Source organism: Antrostomus carolinensis, unplaced genomic scaffold (genome assembly GCF_000700745.2).
Source record: "Antrostomus carolinensis isolate BGI_N321 unplaced genomic scaffold, ASM70074v2 Scaffold51011, whole genome shotgun sequence".
Classification (NCBI taxonomy): domain Eukaryota; kingdom Metazoa; phylum Chordata; class Aves; order Caprimulgiformes; family Caprimulgidae; genus Antrostomus; species Antrostomus carolinensis.
Window position 1 is genome coordinate 1 of NW_010295874.1, and position 21,276 is coordinate 21,276.

Genomic DNA, 21,276 nt, shown 5'->3' on the forward strand with positions numbered 1-21,276 from the left:
CCCTGGTAAATGATAGGCCTAAGCATAACTCTGTGTAGTACTGCCCTCATATTGTGTTCTTGTTTGTATGCCTTGTAACTCAGATTTATTAAATACCTTGGTTTTATCTGTAAGAATTTCTCAGGTGTATATTTATGATTTTCCAAGTCTTTGTAAACTTCCAGATATATTATTGAACATTCAAGTCGTCAGGAATTCCACAGAACCAATTCCTGTTTCTGTCCTTGTACTCTTAATTAGTGTCAGAGAACTATTAAAAAAACCCCAAAAACCCAAAACCAACCAACCAAAAAAAAAAACCAACCCTCAACAACATACCAATGAAACTGGTTTTATCGCTAAGTATTGCAAATGCTTCTGGGGTTGAATTTATCTGCCCACAGTTCCACAGTGTTAAATCCTTAACCAAACACGGGAAATGGCAAAGGTAATAATCTGGATTAGTGAGACTTGTAAGTGAGCAGGCTGCTGTTCTTGCTTTCTTGGTGTTTATTGTTCATCTGGAATATCTTCTTGTGTGTGGTTTTTGGTTTTGTTTTTTTGGTTTTGTGTTTTGGATTCGTTGGTTGTTTTTTGTTGATTTTGTTGGGTTTTGTTTGTTGTTGTGGGGTTGGGTTTTTTCTTCTAGCTTAGCTTTCTGAGGGCACCTGTCAGTAGCTAAGGCAAACTCTTCCTTTTACAGTATTTATTTTCTTTTAAATTTCACTTTGACTTATTTGCATGTAACAGCCTTCGCTTCTTGAATGTCTTAGTAAGACCTCATTCTAGCAAGTAATCAAGTAGGGTTTTACTTTCAGTATAACTGCCTTAAAAATCATCTTCTCTTACACATGGGTACCCATGATTCCCCAAGCAAAGCACATACATCTTTCATGCAAGTGAATAAATGTTTTAATTGCCCAGGATCTACGCCATCCCACGAGCAAAGATATTTGTCCTTTTTTTTTTGTGTGAGGGAATAAAAAATGAAAATGATAAAATTGTTAGATAGATGTGTCTTCCAAAAAAGCTCTAGTTCAGAGTGTTCAATACTGTCTTTTTTGCGAAGACCACAGAAACTCCTTTTCTCCCTTATGGAAAGTCATTTAATTACTTGGATGATTCTGTGGCAAGATTTTCTAAATGGCCATCCAAAGACTCCTTTTCAGCAAAGCAGCATGCTTTTTTTTTTTTTTCCTCCTTTTATTTTCTCTGCATCTGTTAGGGAAGAGAGCAATTAGTTATCTTTCGCTTTTCCATTCTGTAAAGTTCACCTCAATTTTTTTTGACTGAAGCCCTCTTCCTATTTGTCTTCTTACAACAGGGCTTCTTACAAGTAGGCCTTTTTTAGCTTCCAAGTAATTGCTGGGCCACAGCTGTCAACTACTCTTCCCAAACCTGCTCGTAGCCTTTCTAGGCAGGATCCTTAGCTCAGTGAAAGATATTTAAGCTGTCTCTGTAGGCCAGTCATTGTAAGGTGTTAGCCTGCTAGAAATTCTCATGTAAATGTTTCCTTTTTTCCTTTAAACACATGACATCTGTTACATGCTGATGATTCAGATGCAAAACCCATTCCAGAGTTTTCTTTTGCTTGATGTTAGATTTCTAATTTATAAGGCTTAGAAACTTAAAACTTCATTGTGATCTTTCTTTTTCTAAAATTCTCAGGAACTTGTGCGACTTCTGCAGCAAACAGTCCGATCTTCCCAATATGATAAATACTTTGCAAGCCGTCTTTGCGAGGGGGTTCCCAAAGACAAATTAGAGCTGTTGCACCAAAAAGATGACCAGATTTTGGGTCTCAACAACCAACTTGAAAAGTTAAATCTGGAAAAAGATAGTCTCCAGCAGGAAGTAAAGAATCTGAAATGTAAGGTTGGAGAACTCAGTGAGCGACGGGGTATGTTGATGGAAACTATTCAAGCTAAAGATGAAGTCATCATGAAACTCTCCCGTCAACTCAGCGAATGTGAGGACAACACATCCTCTCAGAGTGGAGCAGTAAATTCTTCCATGGTCACCTGTACTAATAAGGAACTACAGGAACTGGACAGACTAAAAGTAAGAGCAATGTCTCTGTCTTGGTGGATGGGGGAATCTCTGCTCCCTATAAAATCTACTTTCTAGTCTGCTATGCTGTTTGAGGAGATTACTACAGAGGTTCTCCAAGATTCTCATCAGCTGAGGCTTTCTCTGCTTGGAATCTACACTTTGAACTGTTATGTGGCAATCTAAACAGGACTTTTATACTTTGAGCTGGTTGGTACATCTACATTACAGTGTCCCATACTTTCAGTAATTTAGTCATTGGTGTGGAGGAGGAGTGATGTGAGAAGTAATCAAAGGAACAGGAAAAAGTAAGGGTAAGAGGAAAATATAAAGGCGGAGGAAAACAACCAGAAAGCTGAAAGTTGTTGGGTTTTTTTGTTTTTTGGTTTTTTTAATTATTTTTTAAATATCAAAAGTGAGGAAACAAAGAGCATTTGGAATGGCAAAGGGGGAACTCCAAGGAGAGAAGAAAGGAGGAGGATCACTGCATTCTTCCCTCCCCACCTCCCTCTAACTTACCTTGGTGAATGTGTCAGAAGTTCTTAATGGATCTACGAAGTTACCCACTTTGCTCTAAACATGCTTTCTTGCCTTTGGATAAATGTTGTATTCCAAATTGATTAACATTCCAAGGGATTTGGAATATAAGTAATTAATTTAAAATACGTTTAAACATTCATGGTTTTCTTTCCTGTATGTAAGCCTGGGAAGTTTTAGAAAACAAAATTGAATCTAGAAATCAATGGTCTTGGCAGAAAGCAGACTACAGCTTGTAGATGCTATAGAGTGTGGGTGTATTGCAATTGTTGGGAGGGTACCAACATTCCCTCATCCCACAACCTCAGGTTTCAGAGGTAATATTTGTAGCCTGGAGCTGAGTGGATTAGGCAAGGAAATTTATTAAGGATTTATATTTCTGTATGGAGGGAGACATCAAACTTGTACTTTAAATGAGGACTGATGAGGGTAACCAAAGCCCAAGGGGCATTTGTCTCCACTTCTCATATGGCATGGTACGTGCTTCCAGCTGAGGTGCAGCACTGTGAGCTCTCTGGAGCATTTCTGTTCTCTCCCCGGTGGTGCAGCCTCACAGGGCTGGGCCTGCCTCACAGCAAGCAGCAACCAGCTGCCTTCTGCTGGGAATGTAGCTCTGGGAGGCATGCAGGTGAAGCACAGCACCACCCTGTACAGCTCTGTGCTCGTATTTGACATGTGTGTTGGACTTACTTATGTGAAGACTAAAACTGATATTTGATTTGATACTGATATTTTCAATTGTAAGTCTTCTTAGTGTCTGCTTGTTCTGTATTCTAAGGTATACTTTATCTGGTAGGCATTTGCTGTTTGTAAGATACTTCTATTAAAAATCCAGTTTGTTTTTTTTTATCAACAGGACAATCTTCAGGGTTATAAGACCCAGAATAAATTTTTAAATAAGGAGATTTTGGAACTTTCTGCTCTACGAAGAAATGCAGAAGCAAGAGAGAGAGAATGGCAGGCAAAGGTCAGACTAACACAACATGTTCTCATTTTAGCAATGTCCAAAGCAGTTTTCAAAAATTCAGTTGTAAATCTCGTCAGGGAACATAACTGTGGAATGGAAATGGAATGACTTAAATTTATTAAATATGATAGCTTAAACAAAAAAAAAAACCAAACAAACCCAAACATCCTCCCAAACCCAGCCCTTACAGACTAATCTTTCTGAATGGATTCTTGAAAGAAGTAATTGACTTTAAAATCATGTTAACCAGTGGAACTTTTTTGTAGCTTGTGAACACAGGCATATATATTTCTGAAAACATTATTTCCTCAGAATAAAGGCTGTAATAATTTTACTGAAGCATGCAAAAGACAGGATATGTAAGGGTTTGGTATGCCATTGAGTAGAGTTTTCTCCTGAGCTTGAAGATTGACTAGGCTATGGTGAATGTGACTTTTTAACTGTGCTTCTGTTTAGATGAATTTGAGTGTAGAGAGGTTCAAGGTAAATAATAGGTTTCCATTGCCTGGGGCTAGGAAAATATGCACACATCTGTAGCTAAAGCAAGATATCTGTAGCTATGGTTTGGTAGGGATTGCTTTTGTTTTTTGTTTTCTATTTTTAAATAATGCATACAGTGGCCAGGTCTAAATGCTGTATTGTTGGCACGGGGGTGTGTGTTTACAATTCCTACATGCTATTACCTAACTTGTACCTTTAAAATTCCATTCCAGTTCTTTTTGTTCAAACATGCATAGACTAAAGCTGTTGCTAAAAGCACAAAATGGTTCAACTGTCCTTTGTCCAATATAATGGTAATTAAAGCTTGCTCAGATTTTCTGTGTGTAAAAATACATGTGGTAGAAAGTCTCTGGTCTACAATTCTGCCTCAGCCACAAGTATCTGAGATTTCTTTCCCAAGTACTTTATATACATAATTTTACAGTAGTGTAATAAAATGCTTATATAATGTTTATTTTCCACACATAAGGGTTGCTTTCTGTTTTCTGGTGCTACAGAAATGGGAAAGTAAAGCTGACTGTTCTTGATTTACAGGTTTCTGATAAAGTAATAGAATAATATTTAACCAGGTTTTAAAAGTGTAGTACTAAGTAAGTTTCTGAAGACTTATAACATTATCTATTGTTTTCTGCAGTATACTAGCTTGGAAGCCAAACTCTGTCAGATAGAAAGTAAATACTTGATCTTGCTTCAAGAAATGAAAACTCCTGTTTGTTCTGAGGAGCAGAGTCCTGCTCGTGAGGTCATCACACAGTTGCTGGAAGATGCCTTGAAAGCAGAAACTAGTGAACAACCAGAACAGGCATTTTTCAGACCACACCTGGTCAGGTAATTTGGTCCTATTAAAATAAATATTTGTGTATCTTGATCACTGGGCCCAGTTCTAACAATGGAAAACAGACAGTGGGGATATGTTTGCAGGATTTGAACTTTTTAATGTATTTCACTTCATGAGTAACAGTATCATAATAAAATCCTTTTGACTGTGTAAATACATTTGTTATTTTATTTGAGGTACAGTATAAAACTTAGACTCAAATGTTGCTGTATAGCTGCTGAAAGTGAGCTACTGAAGAGAGGAGTTCATTTGAACTTGACCATGCTATTAAATAAATTGCTTTATCTATGTAGTAATATATAATGGAATATGGGCACAAAGTTTTTTGTATATGAGATTATTAAATAAAGGATATACTTTAGAAAAATGTTTAAATAGCAATTGTTAAAACTTGAAAGCTATGGGGAGTGCCTTGAGGGATATTTGAGGTAACTTTGGGATGGGAACATGAGAGTTTCAGGGCTACTGAAGACATTTTTAAGAGCCTTTTTTTATTTTTTTCCCCCTCTGTTTCAGTGAATATGATATATATGGTTTTCAGACAGTCCCAGAGGATGATGATGAGGAGAAACTAATAGCAAAATCACGAGCTTTGGACCTGAGATCACTTTCTCTCAGTGAAAATCGAGAGATCTCCACAGGGGTAAAATGGGAAAACTATCTTGCAAGCACAATGAATAGAGAGATGATGCGCTGTGTAGAACTAAAGAATCTTATTCGATCTGGAATTCCACATGAACATCGTTCCAAGATGTGGAAATGGTGTATCAATCTCCATGTTAAAAAATTTAAGGACAGCACTGTTCCTGGGTACTTCCAAAGCTTGCTTCAAAATGCTCTGGAAAAGCAAAATCCTGCATCTAAACAAATTGAGTTGGATCTCTTGAGAACTTTGCCAAACAACAAACATTATTCCTCCCCAACATCTGAAGGGATCCAGAAGCTGCGAAATGTGCTGCTGGCATTTTCGTGGAGAAATCCTGATATAGGATATTGCCAAGGGCTCAACAGGTAAGATTTTGCAAATCTTGAGTTATAACTTTACAGTGAAACTCTTAATGAGCCTTTTAAATATTACAGCATGCTTTTGGACAGCCACTTGTCTTATGGGTTATACGTTCATAATTTATAACGTTTAAATAAACAAATAACTATCACATTTTAAAAAACAAAAAAACCCAGAAGGCTTGGATCATGAAACTTGTCAAATCAACTTGGCGAAAGAGCTGGAACTGAAATTAAGTTACATAAGAAATGAGCTACTTAAATGTGGTTTTACATTGTCTTCACGTCATCTGTAGGGGATCTTTTAGCTTTTGTGTGTGAGAATTTGTTAGGTTTTTGCTTTTCTTTTTTTTAAAAAAAAAACAACAAACAAATACTTGAAAGCTTTTTATCCTGTTAAGGCCACAAATTTCAGAATTTCCCTCAGGCTGTCTTCAGTCAAAATTGCAGTAATAAATTTAAGGATGATTCTTGTGTTACAAGGCTAAGAAAAGTTTGAAGTCATTGAAGTTGGCATTTGCAAAAATAGTTTTAGCACTTCGAGATCTGTAGTAAAGAAATGTTATTTGAAGCAGGTATGAGTCTAACACCCCCCTCATCCCCATGATATAATACTATAGATGTCAATTTGTGCCCTAATTTAGGGACTAGAATAGGGTAAAAGACTTTTGAGCTAGAGCAGCTTTAACACTTGAAATTGCGCTGAAGAAGTAGAATAGAGGCAGTGAATAACATAGTAAAGGTAGTGAGGTGGTGGTGGTGATGGTAGCAGTAGTAGAGATAGTGAATAATGCAGTAATAAGTATTCTTTTTCTGGGCATTTATCACTAGTGGTTTTCTTCTGTAGGTAAATCATACTTTTTTGTATATTGTTGCTGGCATGTCACAAGACATGTCTGAAGAATGCAGCTGTTGCAGACTTGGAGCAACATGTTTCTGGTGACTAGAAGGTGTTAGAAATGCTTTTGCTAAATTTGAACTTTCTGTGCAGCGTTATTTTCTCCTGGGACTTATTTGGTTTTATTTTTTGTTTTACTGTAAATAATTCTTTGTTTGAGTAAACTTGTACAAGTTGAAAGCAAATTAAATATTTATTCCTTGCTTTGGTTCTCTTAAACTTTTCAAGTGTGATCACCTTATTAAGCTATGTAATGTCAGAAGCACTTCATGTAGTTACAGCTCCTCTTGCATGCATAAATAAAACAAGTTTAGTTGGAGAAATAACATTGAAAATTAGCTTTCATATTCAAACAACTCTCAGCAACATGAAGTTATTATCTGATATTTTTCTCATTCATAATACCCATTGGAAACAGGAAAACCAGGAATGCTGCTGTTGAATCTTTTTTTTATTTTTCTACTTTAAGAAATTCTTAGGGACAAATTTAGTCTTTGAAAAATTCTAGGGCTTTTTCTTTTCTTTAAAGGCAATGGTAGATAAAGACAAAAGTCTTACTTATATTTATCTTAATGGATATAAAGTAAACATGCTAGAAAGGATTTTTCTAAACTTAAACCAGTTTTGTGTGAAATGCAAGAACCATTTGTTCTTTCTCCCCTTCAATAAGGAAAGACAAAAGTCTGGGAATTGGAGTAGTACGTTTAGGACTTGGAAGCTTCTAATTATTTTGCCTTGGTGGAAAAATTGCTTCTAGCAAATCATTTTGCTTTTGCTTTTATCTATTTTCTTATTTATCTGAATAAAAATACTTGGCTTGGCTGAGAAGGCATCTCATTGCCCCGTCTTAAGCTTCATTAACAGTTTTGCTGTACAGTTCACTTCTGTTAATACATTTATCTCTGCTGAACAGATACAAAAGCTCCTGTAATTGTTTTTAATGAATTTTATGATACTGTAATAATCTTTTTCTCCAAATAAACACTATTTTCAGATTGGTAGCAATTGCACTTCTGTACCTGGAACAGGAAGATGCTTTTTGGTGTCTGGTAACCATAGTGGAAGTTTTCATGCCTCGTGATTATTATACTAAGACACTATTAGGATCTCAGGTATGTGCTCTGCCAAAACAAAGCATGGTCCTGTAAACTTCAGTCAGTCAAAAACTTTCTTCTAAAACTGTCCAACAGACCTTTTTGGGGGATGTGTTGAGTTGACAGAGGTGAGTTCTAGGCACCAGGGCCCTTGTTTGGACAAGGACTCTGAGTATTATAACACTGAAATAACTTTTGAGTGATCTGCTTGGAGCTCCAGTCCTTAACCCCTCTTCTGGTTAGTACCTTCACAACATTGACTGAGCTGATTTATCATTTCTTTCCTCAAAGTTGGTCTGGGGCGTGAGAATACATTTTGCAGTACTGTGAGCAGGATATGCTGTAGCACTCCTCTGCTTCCAGGTAATGCTCTGGTACATGCTGCCTCCTCCCTCCAAGTCTTTCCCCAGCTTGTTCTCTGCTCTGATGTTCTTGCAGCAGTGCAGCACTAGTGACCTGTAGTAGGAACACAACATCTGTGTGTGACGAGCCCTGTGAGACTGGAGGTAGACTGAGAAGCAAAAGGCTGTGTCAGCAAAAGCAGTGTGCGCTGGGGTGGCCATGTATGTTTTGGATGGATCTAGCCTAGAAGTGTTAACTAGACAGTCCTAGGATTCCTGGTTAGCTCTTGAAAAACTTGCACTTACAGCTTGGTAACAGCCCTACGCTGAATCACAGAGGTGTTGGAAAATGTAAGAGCGATAATGTCATATTTGTCATCTCTTTAGGTTGATCAGCGAGTATTCAAGGATTTAATGAGTGAGAAGCTTCCACGACTGCACGCTCATTTTGAACAGTACAAAGTTGACTATACGCTTATAACTTTCAACTGGTTTCTCGTGGTATTTGTGGACAGTGTGGTTAGCGACATCCTTTTTAAAATCTGGGACTCCTTCCTATATGAGGGACCAAAGGTGCACTTAATGAGCTACATTTTTTTCAGTTGTTACCTGGTAACAAAATACTGTGGTGTTAGTGAGTGCAGGTTGGAGGAAAGTTGTTTCACAAGAATCCTGACAGTTAAAGTCACTGGTAGGAAATGTGCATAAATAACTAGTCAAAACATTTTCCATTTTATCTGTGTTCTGCAAGTTAAAAGCTTGAGTTACATGGAAGAATTCTAATTTTTCCTTTCACCCACCACCATTTTATTTTTTTTTTTTTTTACCTTTGAAAAATAAAGCTATAGGCAGTGCTGTTTACTCCTATGTGCAGCTGTCAATCAGTTTCAAGTAATTATATCAAAGTGAGAGCTACTCTATAAAGAAGAAACCTTAAGTGAAGGAGGCAGAAGTAGTGGAAAGATGTAAAAATTAGCTGTAACAAAGTGCTATGTTTAGCTTTCTGTAGACATTTAAAGTACAAGTGACAAACAATGACTATCTGGGCTCCTGTCTCATAAATTAAGGGGTGAAGGTGAAAGAATTTTCATATGTTTTATACTTATGAAATTGCTGTGCAATAAAATTGGTGCAGGAAAAAAATAATTGCATTCAAACGCAATAATAACACTAAAGCAGATATAGGCAATTGGAGAAAACAGGAAATTTATAAAATAGACAAAAACTGTACTAGCTAGATTTCTTGTTGGCCTCATTTGACCATTCAAACACACGGTGGTATTTTGATTGTGTGTTCATTCAAATCAGTTTTAAGCATCATGGCATTTTGTGAAGGCAGGCAGGTACAGACTGAGGAAGTTCAGAACTTACTGAAGCCTTTTCAGAATGAAGGGAGATAATGCTTCCAGCTTGTGCCAAAGTCGATTGACAAACTGGTAACAGCAATTCCTTCAGCATCAGTCCCCCAATGTGTTGGGAAGATTCAAGGCATTGGCAAACAACCTGTTTAATAAGCAAAACTTAATTTTAGCTCTGCATGACTTAATAAATGCATTTAACAAGCCCAGCAGTCTTTGTTCTACAACTGAATTAGGAACTCAAAGCTTCAAAGAATTTATATTCTGTATAGAATTCTGTAAAGAAATTTTGTATTCTGGATAGAACTGTGGAACACCTTGTCTTGGTTACAGGCCACAACAGATGTTTTTGTCAGCTTTTGGAAATGGAGGATGGGCAGGGAGTGGTAGGGAAGGGAGATGGAGGGAGGTGTGATTAGATAGCTCAAATGTGACCTGTAGGAAGAGTAACACTGAGTTTTATAACATATAATAGTGAGGATCAGTGCATTCTGCTCTTACAAAGAACCAAACATTGTATGTATTTTTATCAGGTAATATTCCGATTTGCCCTGGCACTTTTTAAATACAAAGAAGAGGAAATCTTAAAACTGCAAGATTCAATGTCCATTTTCAAGTACCTTCGATATTTCACACGCACTATACTTGATGCTAGGTGAGTAACTGAAATTTGAGTGTAATTGAAGCACGTGTGATGGGGCATGGAAGAAGTGTATTGTGTTTGTTTTGTTTTTATCTAGGCCTTAATTTAGATACAAAGCAACTAGAGTTGAAACTAACTACTAAGATTTCTCACGAGTAGTTTATCTAGCAGAGACAAAAGCGCAAGTGATGAATGCATAATTTTAATTTTTTAGGTGTGATTGAGATTGCTTTGCCAAGTTGGTCTTGTCGAGCAGTTGTGTCGTGGTAGCAACACTTAAGAATTTCAGCCATAGGTGAAGTCTCACGCTGAGTTACAGATAAAACTTATATTGTAAAATGTTTTACAATAAATAGAACCATCTCCTGGCTCAAGTATTAAAAACGTGAGCTATGACCCACTAGGTTTAGATTTCTTATGCATCGCTAATGCCACAAATCCAGCTGATTTTAAGATATATGTTGAAGCAGAGAAAAAATACAAATTACATACTCTTCTATTTTTCAGTCCTTGTGTAGGAATTACAGTTTGGAAATTAGTGTCTAATGTTTTTAGGTTCCTAGTTTCAAGACTGTAGAGCAGCAGATTAATCTTAAAACAAAAAGTCGTGTTGGGATTGGTTTAATGTCTGGAAATATGTTTTGCACAAATATGGAAACTTATGGATTTTGAATTTAGTACAAAACCAGGTACTGGAATCTGAGGTGTTTGTTTTTACCGTAATAAATTCCATATGAATTTAGACTTATACTTTGGCTCCTACTGCAAGAGCTATTTATTATTCTTACTTCCCATGTTCTAGTTTTGACTGGAGAGAAGTTGAAACTGAAAAATCTTACTCTGTGCTTAAAAAGGATTGCTGGGACTGATGCAGGGAGAATGTCCTGCACTTGATTTAATGGTAAAAGTCTTGGTAACAGATGTTGCTTCCTCTACTGAAACATTGCCAAAAAACTCTTGAGCTCTTGAGAGGTAGTTATGGTGCTTTGTATTTTAGCATTCCCCACCTTTGATTTGGAAAATGCTGGACAGTTGTTGTATTCAGCTGTTTGTGACTGAAATAAACGCTGACTCTGATTCCAAATCTGGAAGTGACAGAGAAGAATGTACTTGATTTTGGGAAGAGTGTACATGTATTTTTAACAGAAATCAATCAATAAATTTGTAGTTATTTTATAATTGATAAATAGGCTATTTTATAGCTTATAATCAAGTACGTAATATATAGTACCAGTAATACCACAGCAGTATCAGCAGAAACTAAAGGTTGCAAAAGAAAAGGCAGGGGCGGGGGGGATGTGTGGAATTTTTTTGGCCCTTATTTAAAGAAAACTTTTATATTTAATCAGAGCTTCAAATTTGGCTTTCTCTTCCTTTTCCAATTATGTAAAGGAAACAATGGCTTAACTCTCCTGTCTAAATTTTCTGATGCTGATATAACCTATTTTAAAGATTTCTGGTATTGTTGTAAGAGATCTCATTTTGATGTTAACTAAATGAGCTAATTGGGTGTCTTTGGCAGATGGTGAGGTGAGTTCAGGTGAAGACAGAATTCTGTGCATCATAGATATTTACAGTACAAATATATGCTGTGCTGGCCTGTAAATCTCTGTTTTCTTAGAATTTTAAAAGTCAGAGTTGAAAGTAGTAGTGTAGTGCCACCTAGGGAGTATGAATTTGCCTGCTAGAACTGATAGGGCATGATTCAAACCACCTGGTTTCTTATTCTGCTATTTTTGCACAAGTTTTACAACAGTGAAGTTTAAACAATGCAGAAGCATGTGGAATGATGTCTTTACTGATATGGACAAAAAGCCATCTTGTAGAGGAACATGGACATTCTCAATGGGTTAGAAAACTATTTTGCCATGAATTTCTAATTCTAAGCTCTCTGGTGGAGAAAAGTCTCTACAGACGTGCATAGTAATGCTCTAGGTCATAGGATGTCATGGTTAGGATTTTCTACAGATGGAAGTTGTGTTCCATAGCATGTTCTACACAGGTAGAGAAACTGTTGGAATGAATTTTGTTTATAAATAGCAGGAAATAGTTCTTGTTCACTCAAAAATACAAACCTAGGGAGAGCTTAGCCTTAAATAAACTGTCCAAATAAATTTTCTTAATATTTGGGTTCATCTGATAAATAAACTAGAATAAGTTATATTCCAGTTCCTCTTTTTCCTTTAGTAAATAATGTTTTTTAGGTATAGATCAACAGTAACTATGTAGTTAACTCCGTCTTTGGACGGATTGGGCAAATCAGTTATTAGTTTTGCTGTGACCGAATGATCGTATAATGACTCTGGAAGAGTGATGGATACTCTAGTGGTGCTTTGCGATGTGATCTGACGAGCTTGAGTTGACACGAGCTCGGAGAAATCTGTGCTCCAGCCTGCAGAATCCCTGAGCTTTCTCCCTGTATTGTAAAGTTTGGCTTATATTTGTTTTGTATTATCCTTGTCTGTATTTGTATTATCCCAGGTTTTATGTGCTCTCTTACAGCGCTATTTTGGGTAACTTGAGAGCTGACTGTCCTGGGGTAGAATGAGCTTCCGTGAGTTATATGAAGGAAGTTACCCAGTCTGTAGCTGGGTGACTGGATGTACCAAGTATTCAGTCTAGCCAGTGCAGCTTGATTAGCCCAGCTTACATCTTCTGTACAGTGTTGTCAAGGTTGTAATCGCTATAGCATTGTATAGAGTTTGCAGGTGGCTTTGCGAACTTTGATGCGAACTTGAGCATTTGATAACACTTTATCACTTGAAATAACTTTGAAACCGAGTGCTTTATGGAACTTTCCTGCAATGCTGATAACATCTGAGACCTGTCAGGTATATGAAGGAGACCAGAGATACGAGCCATATACTAAATACTGGATGAAGTTCAAAACTGATTTTAAAAAACGCCAAATATGAATTATTGTCTTCTAACGTTGTGTAATCTTGCAGGAGACTGATGGGTATTGCTTTTGGAGACCTGAATCCTTTTCCATTACGTCAGATCAGGAACCGAAGGACCTATCACCTGGAGAAAGTGCGTCTTGAACTAACAGAACTAGAAGCCATTCGTGAGGACTTCCTGCGTGAACGAGACACATGTGTAGAAAAGAGAGACCTTATTAGTGATGATGAGGAGGATAGTTGAAACTACTTAACATAAACTTTTCTTTGGGATCGTGACCAAAGTGAGTTAACCTCCAAAACACTTTATTAATCCTGTCAAACAGAATGTAAACTAGTTGCTTTTTGGAAATATGCAGGACAGATTTCCAAACCCTAGCACTTTTCAGACATATTGCTTTGTATGGAGACCAAACACTTCTGTTTACATTTATGTTCATGAAATTGTATGTAGAGCACTTAGTATCTGTTTTGGTTTAGTCAAACAGCTGAATTACCACTTGTTTTCTCCCAGTGCACTATTAGTGCCTGTATGTGAAACAGTAGTAAGAGAAATCCATGCTCTGTTTACTACATACATTTCCAGTCTTCATTTTTTTTAATGTAATCATGGTTTTTTGTAGCGCAGTTTCAATGTGGGAGAACGTAATATTTTTCAGTTTCAGTTTGGTTCAATAGCTGGCTTTCATCATGTTGTCCTTGAATAAACTAGCCATTCTTGAGGTCACAAACTAGAAAAGTATGGAAGGAAGCACAGGAAGAACTTCTATGTTCCTTTGTCTTTTCCCGAAGTAACATGAAATGGATCATCAAACAGAACACTTGAATATATGTACTTAAAGGTAAAATAAGTACCTATTTGTCATTGAATGATCAGTGTATACTGAAGCAGTGATATCAAATATCACTTATGCTTTTCTGGGCAGCTGTGTTGATAAAGATTCTCATTAATGCAAAGAGGTTAATAGATCAAATTCTGTTTAGTCAATTTTATTTCTCTTCACTATTTTGCTTGCAATGTCTCAAAAAAGCCACAACCGAAAACCAGCTATTATGGAAGAAGAACGGAGCTTGCCACAAGAGTACCGTGTCCTAGTAGCTAATTAGTTGTGTATCTGTTGAAGGTTGTTTTTTGTTTGGGTTTTTTTTATATTTTTATGTGAATACTTCTTCCTATTTAGGGCTTAAAATAATATGAAGTCTTGATCTTTAAGAAGAAACATAGCATTCTTTTTGCTGGATGAATGTATAATTATTGTACAGTAGTGGTAGTGATAGGATTCCTAAAGCAAATATTTATCAATCAGTCAAAGGAGCCTAAAGGTCACAGCATGCACACAGAAATTCGAGATCCTTTTCCAGAAAAAAAATGCAATTTTCTCTTAATGTGCTCAGCTTTGCTGTGAGTGTTGCATGAGTGTCCTTACGAGACAGCTATAAGGAAACATGTGAGGTGTTCAGCTGTGGTGTTTCTGACTATGGAAGTGTGACTGGAGGCTATTCTTTCTCATTTGGTGGCTAGCAATGCTCTTAAACGGTTCTGAGGATGAGGAAGATTTCTTTCTTGCTGGCTATTCTCTGGACTTTTGCAATCTTCTTTCTTGAGCTGTTGGATTGACTTAAATGTTGTATCTGGATGTGTCATGATAACACTAGCATTCAGATACTAGGCAGCAGATCACTCAGTTCTGGGGAAGTGGTTAGTTAGCAAAAAACAAAACTGGTGATCGGGAACAGTCAAGTGCATCAAGCTTCTACTTTATCTGTTTTCTTTTGTTTTTCTGAGAACAAGTAGGACTCCTTTGTCAGGTATACTCATGTAATCGTTTCAGAAAAGCTTTTGAGTATCTGCAGGGAGAAATCCTGCTTCTGTTTCACAGCACTTTTTTGAGAATGTATTTGTAGCTTTCTCTAAATAAGCATATTATCAGTCAATTTATCTGGAAGGGAAATATTTAATCAGTGACGAATGTTGTAACTTACAGGACTACTTTTGATTAAAAAAAAAAAAAAAGTGTGCTTCTTGTATGACATATGATTTTTAATTAGCCAACAAATCCTTGTCAATGAGGGACACATGGTATGATCATCTTGATTTGTATGTTATTTGTCTTCTAAAAATGTTCCCTGCCTTGTCTATTGTATGCAGTAGTTTGGGTTTTTTATTCCCTAGTTACTCTTGATTGTGTACTTGAGTTTATTAGGCTGTTTTTTTCACATTATTGCATGTACTGTATTCTTTTTTTACTTACAATCAGTGTTTGAATATAAAAATGGGACCAGGTTTTCTAATTTTCTAGTTATGCCATCTTGGTTTGAAAGAGCTGGTCTCTAAATCAATCTGTAAGGTCTGCTTTTATTTTTGGTTTTGTTTTAATCTTGTTTTCAAGTGTTAAATGAAATCTTTCTAAGCTGAAGATCTTCCTTCCAGTGGCAACAGTTGAAATGTTAAGGTGAAGAATTTAGAAGTATGTACCTACCCTGTTCTTACAAGTCTGTTATTCCTGCGTTTTGAGGGTTCACTATGAAATAGTCCTATGACTTTAGGAGACATTTTCAGACTGATTTCATTGAACTCTTTAGTCTGTGAAGATAAAACTAAGTTTAGGGCAACTGTTCAGGAAGTTCTCTAGCTGACAAAACATGATCTGCAATGTTACAGGACCATTTATTTTTTACAGTTGTGCTGATGGTTAAATTTGTGTGTTTGTGTTACTGTATTTCATTATGTAAGTTGTTACCCAATTGTACAGGAAAACTAAGTAGCTCTGGTTCTTATGCCACTATATGAATCTAATACATTAATGTTAGGAAGCTTATGGAAATCATGTTGCCCCTGGGTATTTTGTTAGCTTGCAAATATGAAATAAGTTGATGCCGTTATACTCAAGTACAAGCTCAAAAATGAGCTGTTGGCTTCATTTTGTTAAGCATTGTTTCTGATGCCTTAGTTAAAAGGTCAAAAAACTGCAGAGGCGTCTAGCCTGTGACCACTAGAGGTCTACCTAGAGCAAAAATGAGATGCATATAGCATGAAGCAATGTCAGGGGAAGCTTGCCTTGCTGTTGCAAATGTCTTTGGGTGGCTATTAGTTTTCTAGTGATGCTTAATCTGGTACCTTTGAAGAGTGGTAACTAGTTAAGGACATGCAAGATACATAGGCAGTATTTAAACCCAATGAAACCAACACAGTGTGACTCAGTGGCCTGCAAAAGCTGAACTGCATACCTACCCAAGTATTTGTATTTAGGGGGAAGGAGTAAACTTAGGGGTAAACTTCCGAAACAGTGCATGAGGATTTACATTCCTGCCGGCCATTTAGAAATTGGCCTGTTAATGCAAATAAAGACTGCTAAGACTATTTTTATAAACTTCAAGGTCACACACATATGTGCAAAGAGTTCCTTTTGCATGGTTCCCAGTATTTGTGATGTAAACCAAACCACTAAGTTGCATCTTGCAGAATATTCCTCTGTCTTCATACACATATGTGTGGCTTTCCAGTGAAACTTCTGGTTACTTGTTTAAAACATTCTATTATTTTCTGTTACATAGACAAAAATTTGGTGCACTATACCTCTAGCTATTAAAACTGCACAGTATTTCAGCTTTGCCTGTACATATGTACAGGAAGTGTTATCATCCAGTGTTATCAGATTGGCCAGTGGTTTTTTTACCAGCTATGTAATCAATAAGAAAGACTTTTTGTTGCCCTCTAGGTGTCTTCTGTGAGAAATTCTCCCCTTCTCCTCAGTCTTTGTAAACATGGTAAGGTATTTCAGCAGAAAGAGAAAGATTTTTTTTTTTTTTTTTTTTTTCCTTAAAGACATCAGGAATGAATGAATGGTGTGAAATTTGACAGAGTGGTATGTTCAGTCGTGCTTAACTGAAAAATGGAAAATTAATCAATTTCATGACATTGTGTAGCTGTTTAAGTGAATGTTCCCTTAAGTGCCATGTTTGAACTCAGCAATATGCGGTACAAGAAATTTGAATCACAAAATATAAGTGATGTTATTTTCATAAAGATTGATGTAAAGAAAAAATAAATTGTTTATTACTTTATAGTTTGCTCTGGTTCTTTTTTTATATAACAGATGGAAATAACTGCAGGTGCCATTGGAACAAACAAGTAGTAAAGTTGGTGGTTTTGTCTGATACTGTGATTTGAGAGAGTCTCTGTAGAGGAACATATTTGCAAATTTGGCTTTGAAGCATGAAGATGTGAACTATAGACAAGTTGCATGCAGGTGATGCTGACTGGGTAAACTCGTGATTGGTGTCCTTAGTTTCTTGGGAGATGAGGGAAGAAGAGGGGAGATTATATTTGCATGAGCATTCACAGGGAGCAGACTTCCTAAGAAACGTGTATTTAGATGATGTCTTCTGACACTAAAAGCCTCTTTAGCAGGCTTGGGCACTGATGTTCTGCTAAAGCCTTTGGTAGCCACGTGTGTAATTTCAGCTGTTTGAAAAATTTAACGAAGTACTGAATTAATTTGGCAATTTAGCCTCAACATCAGTCTTTCAGATATGATTTTTGCATTTTGGAGTTACCTTGATTACCCTGATAGCCCTAAAGAGGCTGTCAAGTACCTCACCTACTTGAGATACGAAACTTCAGAGTTAAATGTTTGAGGGAGGGAGAATAAGAGTTAGAAGATCACTTTCATTTCATGTCCAAGCAGATCTTTCACAGCAGAGGTGAATAGTGCACAGTTCTTGTCCTCTGGCTCAGCTACATGGTGGCAAGCTGTTTACTCTTGGCACAGGGGGAAATCTGTTAGAAGGGGTTGCAAAACAGGATAGAAAGCAGCAATTGTGGCAGAACATGATTTAGGCCTAAGGACTTCCTGTCCTGTATACTCAAAATTTAAGTCAAAGGAATAAACAGAAAATTCTGGGAAGAGAGTGCATGTGGAGCAATGTCCTCACTTGGACACTTGGCATATTTAGCTTCAGTAGGCTGTGTTGCCCTAGCAGCTGCTGGGGCCTGTTAAAGAACAGCAGAAGCATCCGTTTCCTCCTTGGGACCGAGCTTGAGACATCTGTTCTCAGTGGAATTGCAACAAGGATATGAGTGTGGATGATGCATATAGCTGATGTATGTTGTTAAATACCTTATTCCTAAGAAACATATTACTTAGAAAGGTTAAACACAGGTTGTCTACTCTGAACTGAGACCAAATACCTGCAGAGTCTCACTCTCTGTTCTGAGTGCCTCAGAGATGCAGAGAAGACACTGAAGTCTGCTGGTATTACAATATATCAGGTGTTCATTCTGTGGGATTTTCAGAAGTGCTAAACATAGCTTCCTTATCTACAGCTCCTTGACCTTGCTGGAAGCAAAATCCATGTAGTGCTGAAGCTTTAAGAATTCCCACACATGAAGTATATTCACTCAGATAATGCAAAGGAAGGGTGTGCTCTGCCTTGGAAGTTCCTCCCCCTGGAAAAGAAGGTAAAAGGTTCAATCACAAGGAAGTTAGTAGAGTGGTATTTTCATAATGATACTATGCTGTAGAAGCCATGCCTCTCTGCAGTTATACTCATGTACAATGCTTGCTTTTCAGAGGATTAGACTAGAAAGCAAAACTCAGGACTATATACTGAATGTGATATTAAAAAACCAAATAGTTACTTAATAAGAAAACTGTTCTCTACCCTAAATTAGTCTGCAGTCTTGTAAAGAGAAGTAAAGTAATTAAGGCATTCAACACTAGGATATACCTGGGAGATTAAGATAACTTTGGCCTTAATTAAGATACTCGTCATAGCCTTGAGTGACTCGGTCCTGCCTGTGTGTTTCAAATGAGGTGTACCTTTTGTGTGTACAGAACAGTTACATTTTTGCACTGAGCTGCCTCTAAGACTTCGTTTGAGCTGATGAACTGACTCAGTGATGTCTTCAGGCACTGTGGTTGGTGATCAAATGGTGAAATAAGCTGTTTACCTGTTTTTATAAATGCAGGTGGTATTTTTCTGGTATTTAAGCCTGGGACTTCCCCTTTGGAACATAAAGTATGGGCTTCCTTCTTCATCACTTCCAAAAGGAGACATAAATGCATGGCTAGCAGGTGCTGCAGTGTTTGCTTGTGCTGCTTGCTTTAAATGTTACTCAGCTTTAAGTTTTCCTTCCTTTTCATGTCCTATATGCTCATAAAGGCTTTTGCCCTGATTGCCAAAGATGTTACAAAGAAGTCTGAGTTAGTGTTTTAAGGGCGAACAACTAAAGAGGCATGTAAGAGCTTCTTACTTAATGCAGAACCTGTATTTTGGCTTGCAAACCCTATGGACATGGCATCAGGGATGAGATTCAATCTCCCTTGCTGCTCTTGGTGACCTTGCAGGGCTGGCCAGCAGATACTAAATTCAAATTGGGGTTATTCAGGGCCGAGGGAGAGCTTGTCCCGATTTGAAAAGCGGTTGCGGCCTCTCAGGGCAAACAATGCTGTTTTCTCCTCTTCCTTGCAGCTAGGAGCAAACAAAAGAGGTGGCCTTGCTCGTGTGCCCTTTCCTCTGAGAATTTTGTAGGAGGATTGCTGTGACTTTCACGTGATTGTATCACATTGTAGAACTAAAGGTGAGGAATGGCATATCTTTATTTCCCTTTCAAAGGCTTCTGAATTCTTCCACTGGCCTTTGAAACCTTTACTGCTCCCGTTTCCTATCCTCCACCCTGTGCAATATCAGATGCAGCTGCTTTCCTTTTGGAATTGGGAGAGCAGCATGGAACTCCTGGGCTGTGAACACTGCTCCCAGGGGAGGTGAGCAGGGGCACAGTTCAGTCCTCTTGACTGGGAACAAGCCTCAAGCCAAGTTTCTTTTTAACTGTGATAATAAAAAGCACTGCCTTTAGGCACTTGCTTAGTATAAAATAATTTAAAAATTAATCTATATTTGCAACTTACTGCAGTGGGAACAGTCTGCCTATTTATGTATGATAATTTGCCGTAGCTTTGTGTTATCTTAACCATGTAGAGAACTGCAAGTGAAGGCAGCGTGGCATTTATATTTGATTTTGAAGGTATAAGCGGTACCACATCATCCCTCATTAAAAAATGCTGGATATTAACTTGCCCAGAAGAAATTTAAGGAGACCAAACAGTATTTATTGCAATTACTGTCTGTCAAATAAAGAGGGAGAAAATCTAGTTTTACAGGTTTGGGGAATATCTTTAAGACAGGAGAGTAAACAGATGAAGGATGTCATATTTGGTAGCCAACATTTGGTCCAAGGCAACTTGGAAAACAGTATTGCAAATGTTCATTACAATAGTGCATATTAATACATTTTGAGATCCACAGTGAGGACTGGAAACCTGTGCCATTCTTTCTATCACAGTGGTTTCTTGAAGCAACAGGGAATTGCACTGGGAAATGTTGAGTTTCAGACCACACAATAAACAATACAGGCTTGTATAGAATATAGAACAAGGCTTATGCAAATGAATGACTCTCTAATGAATCCACCTCCTTAGCCTTATTTCCTTGGTATTGTTTTAATATATCCTGAATCTACTTAAGCAGAAGAACTCAGATTGTACCTTTGAGACATTCCCTAATCAGCGGAGGAGAGCTATGGTGGTCTGGAAGTCTTTGTAATGACCAAGCAGGTATCAAATATGGGAAAGCAGGGCTCTCAGTTCTGTGGTGAGGCCCAGTGCTGGGGTTATCAGCCCTGTGGGCTGCCCACAGGCAACACACTCATATCAAAATAGTATTGCTGAAGCCACCTCAGGCAGCTGTTACATTTGTCCACGTGGCCTTGGTGAAACTTTCTGTTCTCATTGCAGAGTAGCTCTGTTTGACCACTGATGAAATGGACTACCACTGAATAAACAAGGACAGTGTGTGTTTTTGAGGTGCGGGGCCTTTTGGTTTCTGGAATAAGTAAGGAGTTTGTATTGTTCTATAGGATTGCTGCTGAATACTGGGACAATATGAGCTCTTTACTAAACTTCGGACCACCTGCTACCCAGAAGGAGCAGGTGCCCTGTGCCAGTTCAGCGGTCGTGCCCGGCTGAAGCATTCCTCTGGCCTGGCTGGAGCAGAAACCCCGCTGAGCCGCCCTTGCTCCCCGGGTGCTCAGAGCGTTCATCCCTCCATCCCCGCCAGGCAGGTGCGATGCGCGGGGTGCTGGCCCCGGGACACGGGGCAGGCTGG

The 21,276-nt window shown here is 37.8% G+C and overlaps 1 protein-coding gene across 1 annotated transcript; it reads left to right on the forward strand.

Moving 5' to 3' along the window:
- Positions 1-418: 418 nt before the first annotated feature.
- Positions 419-13,385, forward strand: TBC1D2B (TBC1 domain family member 2B). Its single transcript, XM_010178092.2, has 10 exons — positions 419-427; positions 988-1,008; positions 1,648-2,040; positions 3,422-3,532; positions 4,668-4,861; positions 5,388-5,882; positions 7,769-7,886; positions 8,597-8,782; positions 10,101-10,222; positions 13,159-13,385. The coding sequence occupies exons 1-10, from the start codon at positions 419-421 to the stop codon at positions 13,352-13,354; spliced, it is 1,845 nt and encodes a 614-aa protein (XP_010176394.1). The 3' UTR covers positions 13,355-13,385.
- The last annotated feature ends 7,891 nt before the right edge of the window (positions 13,386-21,276 follow it).

Excerpts from the sequence above, each read along its gene's own strand:
- TBC1D2B (XM_010178092.2), top strand. Across the intron at positions 1,009-1,647 it reads TAGATGTGTCTTCCAAAAAA|GAACTTGTGCGACTTCTGCA; the intron begins GCTCTAGTTCAG and ends TAAAATTCTCAG. Across the intron at positions 7,887-8,596 it reads AGACACTATTAGGATCTCAG|GTTGATCAGCGAGTATTCAA; the intron begins GTATGTGCTCTG and ends TCATCTCTTTAG.